Below are 18,513 nucleotides of genomic sequence, written 5' to 3'. Positions count from 1 at the left end.
TTAGAAGGATGAGGGGCGATCTTATAGAAACATATAAAATTATAAAAGGACTGGACAAGCTAGATGCAGAAAAAATGTTCCCAATGTTGGGCGAGTCCAGAACCAGGGGCCACAGTCTTAGAATAAAGGGGAGGTCATTTAAGACTGAGGTGAGAAAAAACTTTTTCACCCAGAGAGTTGTGAATTTATGGAATTCCCTGCCACAGAGGGCAGTGGAGGCCAAGTCACTGGATGGATTTAAGAGAGAGTTAGATAGAGCTCTAGGGGCTAGTGAAGTCAAGGGATATGGAGAGAAGGCAGGCACGGGTTATTGATTGGGGACGATCAGCCATGATCACAATGAATGGCGGTGCTGGCTCGAAGGGTCGAATGGCCTCCTCCTGCACCTATTTTCTAAGTTTCTATGTTTCTATGTAATAAATTGGGATTTTGGGCTAAAAAGGCAACGTTTTCTCACGATTGCTGTATCAAAAGAATACTCAAAGATAGACACAAAAAGCTGGAGTAACTCAGCGGGACAGGCAGCATCTCTGGAGAGAAGGAATGGGCGACGTTTCGGGTCGAGATCAAAAGAATACTCACTTTGACATGAGGAAGATAGATAAGGCCACTGAAAGAAGTGAGGTTATTATGTTCTAAATTAATTCTCTGCAAGCGTCCATATTTCTCTGGAGGTGCAAGGTCCACTGATCTGGTAAGAATGAAAATCACAATTAGCTTTTATTAGCAATATCTATAGTGCAGGTCAGTGTGCATGTAATGTAATATTCCATAATTTAGTGTATTTTTTTTAAATTGATTTAGAGTGGTATTGAAATGACCCAGTTATCATGTTTGTATTTTATACTTTGCATGGACAATTATTCTAATCCCAATGGCCCCCCAGAAACATAGAACGGAGGAGACTATTCATCTTCCTCAAACTGTTACAATGGAACAGGTTAAGGTAAGTGATCACCCACAGTTATGCATCCAATATATTCTTCCCAATTTGCTGTGCCCAGACCTATACACAGCATACCATCAGATATCAAACCAGAGCTTTAAATAACTGTAGCAAGCTTTCAATACTCTGGACCAAAATCCCCTGGATCCCCCATTGTCTCAAAAACACAATGGCTTCTTTAATTGGGAGTGGCCGCTGACATTGACAAGTGATCGCTTCTGCTAGCGTTTGTGCAATGATATTCAGTTAAGCAATGTAACAAACAGCCTCTGGTATTTTAGCTTGTAGTAACTAAACTAAACTTGTGATCGAAAGGACCTTTAATTTAGAAAATTCTGAAATTTCGAAAGTTTTCTCGCACAACCCCACTTTCCCATTTGGCATCATGTTCAGCACAGACATTGTGTGTCGAATGGTCGGTTTCTGTGGTGTACTGTTCTGTGTTCTATGTATGTGGGGCTAAATGGATTGCTTTTCAAAATATCTGATCCTGGCTTATTGGACCAATCCTCCTCCTGTGAGGAACATACTGTCAGCAGTGGCCTCAGCTGCGAGTCAGAAGGCTGTGGGAATAACCTTTATCATTATCGACTGGATAGCAGTAAAAGGATTAGTCCAAGTCAGCATGGATTTATGAATGGATAATCATGCTTGACTAATCTTCTGGAATTTTTTGAGGATGTGACAAGTAAAATGGATGAAGGGGAGCCAGTGGATGTAGTGTATCTAGACTTTCAGAAAGCCTTTGATAAGGTCCCGCATGGGAGATTGGTGACTAAAATTAGAGCACATGGTATTGGGGGTAGGGTGTTGACGTGGATAGAAAATTGGTTTGGCACACAGCAAGCAAGGAGTAGGAGTGAATGGGTCCTTTTCGGAATGGCAGGCAGTGGCGAGTGGAGTGCCGCAAGGCTTGGTGTTGGGGCCGCAACTGTTTACCATATATATTAATGATTTGGAAGAGGGAATTAGGAGCAACACTAGCAAGTTTGCGGATGACACAAAGCTGTGTGGCAGTGTGAACTGTGAAGAGGATGTTAGGAGGTTGCAGGGTGACCTGGACAGGTTGAGTGAGTGGGCAGATGCGTGGCAGATGCAGTATAATATGGATAAATGTGAGGTTATCCACTTTGGCGGCAAAAACAAGGGGGCAGATTATTATCTCAATGGGGTTAGGTTAGGTAAGGGGGAGGTACAGAAAGACCTGGGTGTCCTTGTACGCAAGTCACTGAAAGTTGGCGTGCAAGTACAGCAGGCAGTGAAGAAAGCTAATGGAATGCTGGCCTTCATACCAAGAGGATTTCAGTAAAGGAGTAAAGAGGTTCTTCTGCAGTTGTACAGGGCTCTGGTAAGACCACATCTGGAGTATTGTGTACAGTTTTGGTCTCCTAATTTGAGGAAGGACATCCTTGTGATTGAGGCAGTGCAGCATAGGTTCACAAGATTGATCCCTGGGATGGCGGGACTGTCATATGAGGAAAGATTGAAAAGACTAGGCTTGTATTCACTGGAGTTTAGAAGGATGAGGGGAGGTCTTATAGAAACATATAAAATTATAAAAGGACTGGACAAGCTTGATGCAGGAAAAATGTTCCCAATGTTGGGCGAGTCCAGAACCAGGGGCCACAGTCTTAGAATAAAGGGGAGGCCATTTAAGACTGAGGTGAGTAAAAACTTTTTCACCCAGAGAGTTGTAATTTTGTGGAATTCCCTGCCACAGAGGGCAGTGGAGGCAAAATCACTGGATGGATTTAAGAGAGTTAGATAGAGCTCTAGGGGCTAGTGGAATCAAGGGATATGGAGAGAAGGCAGGCACGGGTTATTGATTGGGGACGATCAGCCATGATCACAATGAATGGCGGTGCTGGCTCGAAGAGCCGAATAGCCTCCTCATGCACCTATTTTCTACGTTTCTATGACAGTCTTAAATGCGGTGTAATTGGGAAAGAGGCGTCAACATTAATTCTAATTATGGAATTTCAATTAATACTCCAACCCATTTTTTATTTGTTTTTATTTAGATATTACATAATAGTATAATAAATGTTCCAGTAAACCTGGTAAATTGGAAATAAATATGAGAAAAAGAACTTGATCGGTTAAAGGGAGTGCAGAGTGTTAGGGAGCACAGCAATCAGCCCCAAGTGAGCAAGATGATCAGGTTTTTCAAAAAAATCGGATAGCAAAATATTAGAGTTTTACTGTATTTTCAAATTGCAGCATTTAAAGAGAAAAAGCAATGCAATAACATGTATTCTCGACCAATGGGAGGAATAAATAGAACACTGATAACCATATTTCATAAGTAGAGAATAAATATCAACTATTCACATGATTTGAATTGGGGCAAATTTCACATTCATCTCAACACGTTTATGCTTGTGCAATTGAGATAATTGGAAAATCTAAACTACATACAAGTAACAACTGGATTTCAAATGCAACTACAATATAGGTGTATAATTAGTCTGATTGCAAGGAACATGTTTGGAAGGGTAAAGGGAGCAAACTTTACATATTTTTAACTCACAGCTTCATAGCTTGCACTTAATGTCTTTATATATTACCTGATTGAGCAATCAGGCATATCCAACTTCATGAGCTCTGAATAGTTCGAATGGCCAAGTGTCTCTGTAACCATGTCAGAAGTAAGTCTACCTCCAAACAAATCTTTTGCATTATCAATTTCTGATGGGTCCTGCAAAGAAAAATAACAAAACAGGGAATTACACTTTTATATAACTCTATCCATTCTTGGATATGGAAGAATTTTGAAATCTAAATGATTGCAATAACTTCTATTGATCTACAAAGATCACCCCACGTCAGGAGAGATCCAATTGACTGTTTCCACCAAGAGCAAATAAATTGAGGATGGCCAAGTAGCAATTCTCCTTGCAGAAAACTTAGAGAAGCAATGCCCTTGGCCACAAAGCCTGCCTTCTTCATGCCGGTTTCCTGGCAACAATCCCTTGCTACCCAAAGCGGGGGCTGAGGGGAGGGGCGCAAGGAAAAGTGAGAGATAGGAATAGAGGGTAAATGGAGAAAGGGAAAGGAGGGAAGGGAGATAGAAAAATAAAAGAACAAGGGAATTGGGAGAGTTAAAGAGTAGAGATGTCAGCAACCTTATTTTGGACAGGATACTCCTTATTTATCTGGGGACTTGGCTGCATTATATAACATCAGGATGGGATGTCTATTTTACTATACTCATTTCCTTACCTGGTCATTTTGATTACAGGTCCTGGCTTCATGTAATCAGCTGAATGAGTCCTAAGTAATTCAACAGACACAAGGCCCCAGAATTTTACAATTAGCATGGAGCACCTTTGGTTTGTTACTGATCTCCAAATTACCCAAAACTAACTTGGAATGAAGTTTGCAGTAGCTTTTATTAGCAATATCTATAGTACAGGTCAGTGTGCATGTAATGTGATATTCCATAACCTTTCACGCCGGTCGTGCCACAACAATGTTCACAAACTTAGATCTCCCTCAATCTCCTCCTCTTCTGTAGTAACTCATATACCACTCACCAAAGCTCTTAACAGCACCTCCAAACCAAGATATAAATATGTTTCAAGGGAACAATGGCCTTGTGTCATGCACAGGTTGTGCTAATTTACTATCTTAATGAAGCTGCTGATAGAAAATAAAATGTGCCTGTTAGCAGGTAAGAGTCATAGCGTTAAATAATATAGAAATAGGCTCTTTTGACCAACTCTTCCATGGTGACCAGGTGCAGTTATTGAATTGGTCCCCATGCCTGCACCTGCCCCCTACTCTCCGATCCTTTGCTATCCATGTAAGGACTTCTGAATTTTAGTTTTTTTATTGATCCTGTAAGAGATTGCTGATGAGCTGTTCAGGATTACTTTTGAATCAGATACTGTGACATTTCTGAAAATGATCTTCAGAATGTATTTTCTATTGTCTGCGAGGGAAACCAAAGACCTTCATTTTTGAGCCAGTATCTACACTGATTAATACAGTACTTATCACTTCAAAACATTTCTTGATGTGCATTTTGCTTGCTCCATTTGCTGCTCATGAAGTGGAGGGGCAGGGGCAGGTTGTGTTGAGGAAGCAGGGAGTCTGCAGAAGGACAGACAGGATTGGAGAGTGGGCAAAGAAGTGACAGATGGAATACAGTGTCACAAAGTGTGCAGTCAAGCACTTTGGTAGTTGGAATAAAGGTGTAGACTATTTTCTAAATGGGGAGAGGATTCAGAAATCAGAGGAGCTAAGAGACATGGGAGTGCTGATGCAGCATTTCCCGAAAGGTTCATTTACAAGTTGAATTGGTAGTAAGGAAGGCAAATGCAATGTTATCATTGATTTCGAGAGGACGAGAATTTCATTGTTCTATCTGGGACATATGACAATAAAACATTCTTGACTTTTGAAAGCAGGGATGTAATGCCGAGGTTTTATAAGGAAGTAGTTTTGGGCCCCATATCTGAGGAGGGATGTGCTGGGATTGGAGAGGGACCAGATCAGGTTTACGAGAATGACCCCGGTGATGATTGGATTAACGTATGATGAGCATTTGATGGCTCTGGGCCTGAACTCGCAGGGGTTTGGAAGGATGAGGGTGAACATAATTGAAAATTACCAAATAGGTAAAAGGTGTCAACAGAGTGGATGTGGAGAGGATGTTTCCACTAGTGGGAGAATCTAGGACCATAGGGTACTACCTCAGAATAAAAGGGCATACCTTTAGATAGATGTGGAGGAATTTCTTTAGTCAGAGGTTGATGAATCTGTGGAATTCATTGGTACAGACAGCTATGGAGGCCAAGTCATTGGGTATTTTTAAATCGGAGATTGACAGGTTCTTGATTAGTAAGGGTGTCAAAGGTTACAGGGAGAAGGCAGGAGAATGTGGTTGAGAGAGAACAATAGATCAGGCATTATTAAATGGCAGAGTACACTCGATGGGCAAAATGGCCTAATTCTGCTCCTATGACATGTATTTTGAATTATAAAGCCAACATCTTGGCCCTATTTAAACAGTCAATATTTCAAGAAAGAAACACCAAACCAGGGATAAGGCAATTCTGGATTTAGTGTTATGTAATGAATCGGATTTGATATAGGAACTTGAGGTTAATGAGCCATTAGGAGGTAGTGACCATAATATGGTCAGTTTTAATCTACAATTGGAGAGGGAGAAGGGTAGATCGGAGGTGTCAGTGTTAAAGTTGAATAAAGGGGACTATGGGGCCATGAAGGAGGAGCTGGCCAAAGTTGACTGGAAAGATACCCTAGCAGGGATGACAGTGGAGCAACAGTGGCAGGTATTTCTAGGAATAATACAGAAGGTGCAGGATCAGTTAATTCCTAGGAGGAAGAAAGATTCCAGGGGGAGTAAGGAATATATGAACCATATGAGAGAGCTAGAAAGTATCCAGAGTATTCTCTGGATACTTTCAAGAGAGAGCTAGATAGGGCTCTTAAAGATAGCGTAGTCAGGGGATATGGGGAGAAGGCAGGAACTGATTGGGGATGATCAGCCATGATCACATTGCATGGCGGTGCTGGCTCGAAGGGCCGAATGGCCTATTCCTTCACCTATTGTCTATTGTCTAATTAGAAATTCTTTGTTCAGTAAATAGGAAATGCATTAAAGGAATATATGAACCAAACCTATTATTTTTCTTGTGAGCACCCTTTCAGCTGGAAGTTGTTGAGAAAAGAAACAAAATATAAATGTCCAAAATGTTTTATTGAGATTTCAGGGAATGAGACAAATACACAAACGGCACAAAGATCATATTGTGTATCCAATTCACCTGTGTTGGATGCAGTGCAAGAAACTCAAACTTTGTTCTATCATGATCATGATCATATTGAATGGTGGTGCTGGCTTGAAGGGCCGAATGGCCTACTCCTGCACCTTTTGTATATTATCTATTGTCTATTGACTATGGCTGACAAGGGATGTCAGGGACAGTATAAAAATAAAAGAGAAGTACAACATAGCAAAGATGAGCGGGAAGGAAGAGGATTGGGTAATATTTAAAGAGCAACAGAAGACAACTAAAAAGACAATACAGGGAGAAGAGATGAGGTACGAAGGTAAGCTAGTCAATAATATAAAGGAGGATAGTAAAAGCTTCTTTAGGTATGTGAAGAGGACAAAATTAGTTAAGACCAAAGTTGGTCCCTTGAAGGCCGAAAAAGGTGAATTTATTATGGGGAACAAGGAAATGGCAGATGAGTTGAACAGGTACTTTGGATCTGTCTTCACTAAGGAGGACACAAACAATCTTCCTGATATAGTAGTGGCCAGAGGATCTGGGGTGACAGAGGACCTGAAGGAAATCCCCATTAGGCAGGAAATGGTGTTGGGTAGACTGATGGGACTGAAGGCTGATGAATCCCGAGGTCTGCATCCCAGGGTACTTAAGGAAGTGGCTCTAGAAATCGTGGATGCATTGGTGATAATTTTCCAATGTTCTATAGACTCAGGATCAGTTCCTGTGGATTGGAGGGTAGCTAATGTTATCCCACTTTTTAAGAAAGGCGGGAGAGAGAAAACAGGGAATTATAGACCAGTTAGCCTGACATCGGTGGTGGGGAAGATGCTGGAGACAATTCTAAAAGATGAAATAGCCGCACATTTGGATAGCAGTAACAGGATCTGTCCGAGTCAGCATGGATTTGCGAAGGGGAAATCATGCTTGACTGATCTTCTCGGAATTTTTTGAGGATGTAACTAGGAAAATGGACAAGGGAGAGCCAGTGGATGTAGTGTACCTGGACTTTCAGAAAGCATTTGATAAGGTCCCACATAGGAGAGTAGTGGGGAAAATTAGGGCACATGGTATTGGGGGTAGAGTGCTGACATGGATAGAAAATTGGTTGGCAGACAGGAAACAAAGAGTAGGGATTAACGGGTCCCTTTCAGAATGGCAGGCAGTGACTAGTGGGGTACCGCAAGGCTCGGTGCTGGGACCGCAGCTATTTACAATATACATCAATGATTTAGACGAAGGGATTCTAAGTAACATTAGCAAATATGCAGATGACACAAAGCTGGGTGGCAGTGTCTTTTTCTTTCATGTGGCGTGCACATCCTAAAGTTGTTGGACAACTTGTTCTATTTGATCTTCCATTCGTGCACGTCGAGTTGATTTCATTAATCGAAACAGGGCGGACCACGTGAAGGTTGCAATCTTCCACGCCGGTGGCAGTGTGAACTGTGAGGATGCTATGAGAATGCAGGGTGACTTGGACAGGTTGGGGAAGTGGGCAGATGCATGGCAGATGAAGTTTAATGTGGATAAATGTGAGGTTATCCACATTGGTATCAAAAACAGGAAGGCAGGTTACTATCTAAATGGTGTCAAGTTGGGAAAAGGGGAAGTACAACAGGATCTGGGGGGTCCTTGTTCATCAGTGTATGAAAGTAAGCATGCAGGTACAGCAGGCAGTGAAGAAAGCGAATGGCATGTTGGCCTTTATAACAAGAGGAGTCGAGTATAGGAGCAAAGAGGTCCTTCTGCAGTTGTACAGGGCCCTAGTGAGACCACACCTGGAGTATTGTGTGCAGTTTTGGTCCTCTAATTTGAGGAAGGACATTCTTGCTATTGAGGGAGTGCAGCGTAGGTTTACAAGGTTAATTCCCGGGATGGCGGGACTATCATATGCTGAGAGAATGGAGCGGCTAGGCTTGTACACTCTGGAGTTTAGAAGGATGAAAGAGGATCTTATTGAAACATGTAAGATTGTTACGGGTTTGGACAGGCTAGAGGCAGGAAACATGTTCCCGATGTTGGGGGGAGTCCAGAACCAGGGGCCACAGTTTAAGAATAAGTGGTAAGCCATTTAGAACGGAGACGAGGAAACACATTTTCTCACAGAGAGTTGTGAGTCTGTGGAATTCTCTGCCTCAGAGGGTGGTGGAGGCTGGTTCTCTGGATACTTTCAAGAGATAGCTAGAAAGTATCCAGAGTATTCTCTGGATACTTTCAAGAGAGAGCTAGATAGGGCTCTTAAAGATAGCGGAGCCAGGGGATATGGGGAGAAGGCAGGAACGGGGTACTGATTGGGGATGATCAGCCATGATCACATTGAATGGCGGTGCTGGCTCGAAGGGCTGAATGGCCTACTCCTGCACCTATTGTCTATTGCCTATTGTCTAATTAGAAATTCTTAGTTCAGTAAATAGGAAATGCATTAAAGAGATATATGAACCAAACCTATTTTTTTTCTTGTGGAAGTTGTTGGGAAAAGAAACAAAATATAAATGTCCAAAATGTTTTATTGAGGTTTCAGGGAATGAGACAAATACACAAACGGCACAAAGATCATATTGTGTATCCAATTCACCTGTGTTGGATGCAGTGCAGCAAATTCAAACTTTGTTCTGTCTATCATATCCAGCCAAAGCCAACTTCTTGTCAAGTTGATTGGTACTTTATCATGGGGCTCCAAATCTCGACAATGGTCAGTGCCAACTGAAATCATGTGGAACCAATTAACCAGACTAATTAGGAGGTGCAATTAGTCAGGATGAGATGCACTTTATCTTCAGATTAGAGTATTGTGGCAAGTACAATTTTCTTCAATAAGGCAGATTTGCTGGGTTTTTTAATAGAGGAGATGCAGAGGTAAAAAGAAGCAATCTGCCAACACAATATACATTTGCAGAGGAAGTGTAACAAGGTCACTGAAGAATTATGTCAGGAGCCAAGTGTTGAGGATTCAGATGCAGTACTGTAGAAAGTTTGATTATCTTATATGTGGTCAAGTTCAGGGAAAGTGCACTTCTCTTTTGCAGGAAGAGTCGGCACAAATTCAAATGAAGCGAGCAGATGAGGAAATTCTGCTGCCTATAATCAGAGTAGCTATGACTGATGCCAAGGCTCATGCTTGGGTTCATTAAAGATTATGATATTTCACCCTTAATCTGCATATTCACATCCCAATTCTACCTAATTCTAAAATTTCTTAATTTACGTTGCATTACGACATCATTGCAACCCTGGCCTACTTTACTTCTTCAGCCAGCCAAGAAGTGCAACCTGACTAGGCAGAAAGCAAGAGATAGAAGATGAAGTATTATTGTCAATTTGATTTCACATCTACAAAGACCACGTAATGTTCACACCTAACAATGCTGTCAACGGCAGATGCATCTGAATAACTTTAATAGCGATGATGAGGTTAGGTTGATTTATCCTAAATGTTGGCTCTTTGCAATGTGTCGCAGAAGCAGTCTTGCAGCAATATTCTTTAGGATTTGGTCTATACAATCAGTGGTAGAGTCTTCAAGACACTTTTACGAGGGATATTGACATTTCCCCAACCAGATTATATTCTGTGTTAGAGTCATAGAGTAATACAGCATGAAAACAGGCTCTTTGGCCCAACTTGCCAACATGTCCCAGCCACACTATTCCCACCTGCTTGCGTTTGGTCCATATCCCTTCAAACCTGTCCTATCCATGTACCTGTCTAACTGTTTTTTAAATTTTGGGATAGTCCCTGTCTCAATTACCTTCTCTGGCAGTTTGTTCCATACACCCACCACCCTTTGTGTGAAAAAATTACCCCTCAGATTCCTATTAAATCTTTTCGCCTTCATTTTAAACATATGTCCTCTGGTCCTCGATTCATCTACTCTGGGCAAGAGACTCTGTGCATCTACCCAATCTATTCCTCTCATGATTTTATACACCCCTATAAGATCACCCCTCATCCCCTTGCCTTCCAAGGAATAGAGTCCCAGCCGACTCAGCCTCTCCCTATAGCACAGAGCCTCTAGTCCTGGCAACATCCTTGTAAATCTTCTCTGTACCCCTTCCAGTTTGACAACATCTTTCCGAAAACATGGTGCCCAGAACTGAACACAATACTCTAAATGTGGCCTCACCAACGTCTGATACATCTTACTACATTCAGTGAATTCTCCAAGTGGTATTAATATAAGACATTCTGATACACTGGTTGAGAGAGGCTATATATGCGTTTCCTTGCCGTTATTTGTCCTGATTCCATGAAACTTTATGGAATCCAGGGCCAATGATAATTCCAAGGTCTATTCTCTCCTTGTAGTTTACTACTGGTGTACGTGCTTCTGGAGGAACACGATATAATCAGGAATCATGGTGTAGACATCTGAGAGGTTGGCTCCCAGACACTTACTAATAACACAATTCTAATAACCGCACAATTCTAATTGTCATTAGTTGAACACACACTAACCATCTTACCCAATGATATCAGGTGCAGCTTGTGCCACAAATGTTGATGCAAGTATCAAGAATTAATTTGGCATTCATTATACTCAACAATGAAAACAATGAAACTGGATTTTGTAGTCTGTATATCTCAGTGAGGTTTTCTCAATACAATAATTTGAAGAATTATTATAGATTGCTTTGTTTGCAGATACAAAAGATCCCTGATAGAGGGCACTACACTAACACAAAACCAAGATAACCAGCAGAGTTAGCCAACAAGCCCACCATATGACTGTGAAAGGCCCAAGTTGTTCCTTTTCCCAAAAAGCAAAACTATGGCATTATTTCTAAATAATATAAAAGCAAAACTTTGAATGTAAATTCTTGCTTTTTTAAGAAGCGAGGTTGCAAGTCAGCCAACTATATGGATATAATAATTAAATAAATAAACAGATTTTTCCTCTGCATCTCGGTACATAACAATAGTAAGCCAATACCATTTTTAATGAAAATAAAGTAAACAGACTGTTCTTCTACCTGTCTGCTAAGCTTATATTAGGGGAGACTTCAGCATCCCTTCTTTAGGTCCAAGACCTGTACTTTCCATCAACGTTTCCAGTGCAGGAAATAAAAGTTGGTGCATAATATCATATATTCAACTATTTCTGATCTTTGCAATTTATGAAATGTTCACTCTACATTGATCGACTAATTCATTCCCTGTTGTGCCCCAATACACATACAGAAATGGTTTTGACTTCCTGATAGTTTTCTTCCAGAGTAGGTGGACTGGAACATGTTCAAGACCACCTCACCCAACCTGAAAGAGTTTAATTCAGTCATCACTGGTTTCATCAAGAAATGTGTTTACGAGTGCATTCCAACAACGACAATTAGAGTCTATTCTAATTAGAAACTCTGAATGATCAGGAAGATTCACTTTCTGCAAAAGTCTAGATCATGGGCTTTCAGGAAGGATGACCCTATGTTATACAAGAAAACCAAATATGATCTCCACGAGGCTATCAGGGATACCAAGAGCGAATACTAGAATAAGCTAGTGGCTTAATTCAATCAAGTGGTGCCAGTTGACTGTGGTAGGGCCTGAATATCATCACAAATTACAAGCCAAAATCAGGGGGCAATCTGTGGCAATACTGTATCTCTACTGGATAAGCTTAATGTCTTTTTATGCCCATTTTGAACAGGCAAACAAAGTTCCACAAAGGCACATTTCCCCATCCTCCGCTGACTCTGTCCAATACGCCTCTGTAGCAGGTTAGATCTGCTTTTGCAAGGGTAAACTCTCAGAAAATGACCGAACCAGATGAAGCTCCTCGATGAGGTCGTTAATCAACTCGCCACAGTCTTCGCCGACATCTTCAACCTCTGACTTCCCCCATCGTTCCACTCACCGAGGAAAATTAAAGTGACCTGCCTCAATGATTACCACCCAGCAGCTCCAACATTGATCATAATTAAATGCTCTGAAAGATCAGAGATGGCTAACATCTGCACCAGTCTCCCAGACAATCTATATTTGCAATTTGTGTGAGTTGCTAAGTACCTCCAGCACTTTGTTTCTTTTCACAAGATTCCAGCATTTGCAGTTTCTTCTGTTTTCAATTAAACTGGATAACTTGGTGCAGAGTGCAAATCAAATATAGGACTTTAGAGTATATTGCTGGTTAACAAAAAAGGACACAAAGTACTGGAGTAACTCTGTGGGTCAGGCAGCATCTCTGGAGAACAATGCTAGGTGACTTTTCAGGTTGTGACTTCTCATAATCTAGGACTTCATTCGTTTGCAGGGCTGAAGAATGCTGCATCTACACTTGGCCAGTCAAAAACTATAAATATTGTAAAGTATTTTTAACTTGCATTAGAATGAAAACACTTTTTTGGCAACTGAACACAGACTGACCACTATATTTCCATCAAGGGCCCTCAGTGCAGGCAGGTGAAAGATGACAAAGAGACGATAATGTTCTTGCTTAGCGACCAAAGGGTTTCCATAAAAGTCCAAAATCACAAGGTTCTCCAGATCCTAAACACCATGAAACAAAAAAAAAGTTGTCATAATTTAAGAAACGAAGTGGTCTTCAACAAATGCATAATATAATTATTTAATGAAATACAATGCAATGGTTAAAACTAAAACATGGATAAAGTTAACTCTTTCTCAAGAGATACTGCCTTTCCCTTTCTAGAATGTTTCATTTTTATTTCATTGATTCATAAAGGAATACAGCTTTCTTGCTTTCTAGATTTTGTGTTCCCATTTACAATGCAATAATTTCTAACACTGCGTCTGGCATTCTGTTGGAAGGAGGGCAGATTGTGTGACAAAAAACAAACTGTTTGTGCTGAAATTAGAAAATCCTGTTTACTCAGAAAACAAAGTGCAGTGACAATAGATACATTTGAATTATCCATGTTAAATTCAATCTCAGCCACGTACAGCAGTGTGATTACCAAGATGAATGAACAGGCGAAATGCCCGATCATCTGCAGTCTTGCATGCAGTCGATTTATTGACAATACCTAAAGCAAGATTACGTTTGCAATATTAAGGGCCTTATTAGCCTGCAATGCTACTACAGTATCAATGATTTCTGTAGCTGCATGGCTAGGTTCTTCTGTTTCCGCACACCTTTAAAATTGTACTATTTTGAAAATTGTACTATTTGCAATTAGTGAAGTACCCATCTATAAATAAAGGACTGATGATCATGGAAATCAAAATAAATACCGAAAATAACTGAACTACTCAGCAAGTCAGCAATCATTTGTAAAAAAATCCATCTGATGTCAATGACCTTTCATATGTTCAAACAAAAGGTCATCAGGCTAAAATGTTAATGATTTTTCTCCCTCCCTCCAGCTGCCTGACCTGCTGTGTTTCCAGCATTTTCTGTATGCACTTCTTTATTCACTGTTATAATAGAATAAATGCATCATCCAATTCACACACAACTGTGCACCAAAATGATAACCATATAATCTATTTTTGTGATGTTGATTGAGGAATAAATGTAGGCTGAAATGTAGGAGAAATACTCCTGCTCTTTTTCAAAATAGTGGCATGGGAATCTTTCCATACTTCTCTTGGGGTAGATCGGTCTTTGATTTCAATTTCTTCTGGGAGTTAGAATATCTTCATGGTGCAACATTCCAATGCTAATATGGAGAGTTGATTTGTTTTACATCTGATCAAGTTACCTTCAAACCTATCACTTGGATATTAGAGTACTAACAAGTAATCTTTGGCTGTGCATATATTGTCTTATTCTTCCTTTGAAAATTAATTACTTTGTTCTTTGAAATATCATTTTAGAAGGTTAGAGCCAAATAGTGGAATTAATAATGTCAAAATCATGTTTACCTTTAAATGGTAGACCTCAGAGTTGAAATGTATGCGGTTGTTTCCCAAATATAGTTCCGTTAGGGTATATAGTTTCTGCAGACCACTTAGAGAAATAATTTTGTTGAATTCAAGTGACAGATGGTGGAGATGTGTTAATTTATCTAGACCAGAATCTTCCAAACTTTTCAATTGATTATTACCAAGATTCAATCGAGTTAGATTGGTCAGCTTTGAAATCCCTATTAATAATGAAAAGATAAATAAATAAATAACTGGAAAAGACAATAAAGAATGAACTTGCATTAACAATAATAAATCATTTGTTTCTGGTTGATGCAGTGATTTAGTAAGTGTGCCATCCAGTTTGGATTAATATTACACCCTGTCCCACTTATGTGATTTTTTTCAGTGACATGTCGTGGGGTGACGCCTGTATAGTCGTGAGTAGTGGCCCAAAGAGTCGTACCTTTTACTGGTCGCCGCTGGATTTTCAACATTTTGACATTTTTCGGCAACCTGCTGCGACTATGACAGGTGCCGGCAAGTCACCGAAAAAAATCGCGTAGGTGGGACAGGCCCTTTAAACATTCACACGATATCACGAAGCCTAAACTGTGACACAATGAGCGTCAACTGGTCCCAACTCTCCCCCAGCGCAGCAATCCCATTAGTTCCATTACTGTAGATCAGTGTCAGTCATGTTATGAGTCATACTTTGTAGCTATGCCCACTAGTTTAACAGAAAGCTTCTCAGCCCTTTCTCCCTCAGTCTTGAGTTACGTATAAAGATGAAGTTACCTATGCTGTAACGCTAATAAAGTCTTCGGACCTTAATCACTGTGTGTGACCTTAGTTATTCCAACAACAGAAGCTTAACATGGTGTCAGAGTGTACGGACTCACTCCTTGCTTAATTATATTGCTTTTATTTTAGTTTGTTGTTTTCTCCGGTTCCTTGCTTAATTATATTGCTTTTATTTTAGTTTGTTGTTTTCTCCGGTTATATACAACTATAGCTTCTGCTCTCAGAAAACCAGAGATCCTGGTGTTTGACGAAGACCTCACAGAATGGTGGCGCATATTTGAATAAGATTTCTCAATTTACATTGAAGCACCTCGCCCTACTGCTGCTCCCCGTGTTCGAGCACCGGGAGCAGCAGTAGGGTGAGGTGCCTCAATGTGCTGCTTAAGAGTGTTAAACGCCCTCTGCTGTTGCTCGTGCCAGGTCCATGTAAATCATGTCAACCTCTCTGCTTTCGTCAACTTCCTTAGTTATCCCCTCAAAAAATGCAACCAGATATATGATCTCCCTGCACAAAACCACATATAAGAGTCAGGAAGACATGTTGCAGCTTTATAGAACAAGTACTTTAATTTGGATACATACAGAAACCATCGAAATGCATACTGCAGGCTCCGAATCATATGTTGAACTAACCAGCAAGGCTGCCCGCATGTCGCCAGGTGGTGGTGTGAGAAACCTGACATGGTTTATGGATCAGGTCATCAGCAACAAAACCAGACACGGATCAAATCAGCAATACTGTTTGATCTGCATCCCTCTTCTTGGGCTTTTACCCAAAGGGCAAACATAAAGCATGCAGGAGTAATATGTATATAAAGCTATAAAATTTAACTGTCATCTACAGTAAAGCAATGGAGGATATACTGCAAGTAATATAAGTAACGTCGGTTATAGTTAATTAGAGTCCAAGATCTGCATCTAGACAAATTCCATGTATCTAGCCACAGGTTTGCTGACCTGTACTGCACGCGTATGGTACAGGCCTTCAGCCATGCCCCTCACAGGAGATGTCACCACAGGTATGGTCTCCATCAGGAGTTTCTTTGCAGGCAACGACTCAACCAGCACCAGTTTCGCAGGGGATTTGTCGACAGGCTTTACAGGGGGTCTTTGTCCTCGGCACCAGTCCCGTTAGCACTCCTTTTGCAGGTACAGAAACAAAGTTCTGATCCCAGAACTGCTCACCGTCTGCTGTCACATGTCCCTCATTCAGATAATCGTTTCCATCCTCTCTCCATAACACATTATCTGGGTCATCATACTGAACCTGCCTCAATGGCACCGGCTCATTTACTGGCAGAATATGTCGGCGGTTTCGTCTGTATAGAACTCCGCCAGATTGTATCAAATAAGACCTTGGTTCCGGACACACCTCCTTGACCGTGTCCATATGGTCATAACCCTTCTGGGTTTGGAGACGGACCACCTGGCCCTACGACAATGGTTAGAGAGGACGTAGAACGGTCGTAGTATGCCTTCTGCGTCAGTTTTTTACGCTGCAGATGCGCCCGAACCACCTCGGGCTCGCAGACTTGTGGCTGGATCAGCTGCTTTGAGTCTGGAAGAGTAGCCCTGCTCTGTCTGGATATGAGTTGCTGAGCCGGCGAAACGAGTGTGGGATCATGTGGAACGATGCGGAAATTGAAAAGATCAAAAAACATGTCAGACCCGGCCGTGCTGGACTTCTCCATAAGCTCCTTTGCACTGCGGACAGCTCGCTCAGCCAGCCCATTCGACTGGGGGTACTCCGGACTGCTGGTGATGTGCCTAAAATCCCATTCCTTTGCAAAATCCTTGAAACGCTGGCTTGTGAATTGGCCACCCTTGTCAGACATCAGGGTTTGAGGTACCCCATGAACCGAAAAGTGCCTCGCAAGTTTCTTGACGACTGCCACAGCGAATGCTGTGGGGAGCAGATCGATCTCAAGTCACCTGGAGTAAGAGTCAACCAGAACCAAGTATTGGTTGCCATGCCAGTCGAAAATGTCAGTAGCCACCATAGACCATGGCAAGTCAGGAACACGGTGCTGCAAAAGGGGCTCTTTCTGTTGATGTGGAGCCATGCTGTTGCACACTGGTGTATATAATCTGACATGGCAGGCCAGAAAAACATGCTCTTTGCTCATTGCACTGTAGCTTCAGAACCAGGATGACCTCCATGTACGGCGTCAAAGTACTTCTGTTGGAGTGAAGCCGGGATCACTGCCTTGTGTAGGTATGTTACAAAACTTACCTTCAGCGGTGCTGTAATTCTGCCACTGGCCATGTGCGCGATTTTGGCGCGTTTGGGGGGGGGGGGGGGGGCGGGGTTAAAACGGGTTTTTTTCCCGACCTGGTCCTGAATTATATTTGTTGGAGTGCAAGATTTTTCTAAAGAATCGTTCCCCGAAGAACCGGCAGTGTATTTGCTGCAGATATGGGGGTGTAAATTCACCGCAACCTCAACGTTCTAAATGGTCCCGTTCCAGAAAATCCCACTCGCAAGCTGATTTAAATGGCCATTAATTTACAGGTATTAAACATTAAATTCCTTCCATTTGGCCTATAAACCCATGACAATGAGATTTAAAAATTATGTTATATTCTGAATTCTTGTGTGAATGTTATTTGGACACTTAGGCTATTTAAAAATGTTAATCTATTCTTAAGAAATGGATAGATGTTTAGATCTAGTAATTGAATTTTGTAATTTTGTAATTAGCTACAATTAGGTAACTAACTAATTATATGCTTTAATTTCAAGTTATCTAAGTAAGATTGTTTCATATTTGTTTCAGAATGCTTCAATCAATCAATGAAGGGAGGGAGAGAGAAAACGGGGAATTACAGACCAGTTAGTCTAACATCGGTAGTGGGGAAACTGCTAGAGTCAGTTATTAAAGATGGGATAGCAGCACATTTGGAAAGTGGTGAAATCATTGGACAAAGTCAGCATGGATTTACAAAAGGTAAATCATGTCTGACGAATCTTATAGAATTTTTCGAGGATGTAACTAGTAGCGTGGATAGGGGAGAACCAGTGGATGTGGTGTATCTGGACTTCCAGAAGGCTTTCGACAAGGTCCCACATAAGAGATTAGTTTACAAACGTAAAGCACACGGCATTGGGGGTTCAGTATTGATGTGGATAGAGAACTGGCTGGCAAACAGGAAGCAAAGAGTAGGAGTAAACGGGTCCTTTTCACAATGGCAGGCAGTGACTA

General features: G+C 41.2%; 1 protein-coding gene across 6 annotated transcripts in view; it reads right to left on the bottom strand.

Moving 5' to 3' along the window:
- Positions 1-18,513, bottom strand: part of lrrc9 (leucine rich repeat containing 9) — a 147,659-nt gene that overhangs the window by 41,993 nt on the left and 87,153 nt on the right. For all 6 annotated transcript variants that reach the window (XM_033027397.1, XM_033027401.1, XM_033027400.1 and 3 more), the window contains 4 exons: positions 14,525-14,745; positions 13,064-13,186; positions 3,514-3,644; positions 583-691 (listed from right to left, as the gene is read on the bottom strand). In XM_033027397.1, coding sequence (XP_032883288.1) covers positions 583-691; positions 3,514-3,644; positions 13,064-13,186; positions 14,525-14,745 — 584 coding nt within the window. The remainder of the gene's footprint in view (positions 1-582; positions 692-3,513; positions 3,645-13,063; positions 13,187-14,524; positions 14,746-18,513) is intronic.

This window comes from Amblyraja radiata, chromosome 9, assembly GCF_010909765.2.
Source record: "Amblyraja radiata isolate CabotCenter1 chromosome 9, sAmbRad1.1.pri, whole genome shotgun sequence".
NCBI lineage: Eukaryota > Metazoa > Chordata > Chondrichthyes > Rajiformes > Rajidae > Amblyraja > Amblyraja radiata.
This window is presented reverse-complemented; position numbering and strand designations above follow the sequence as displayed.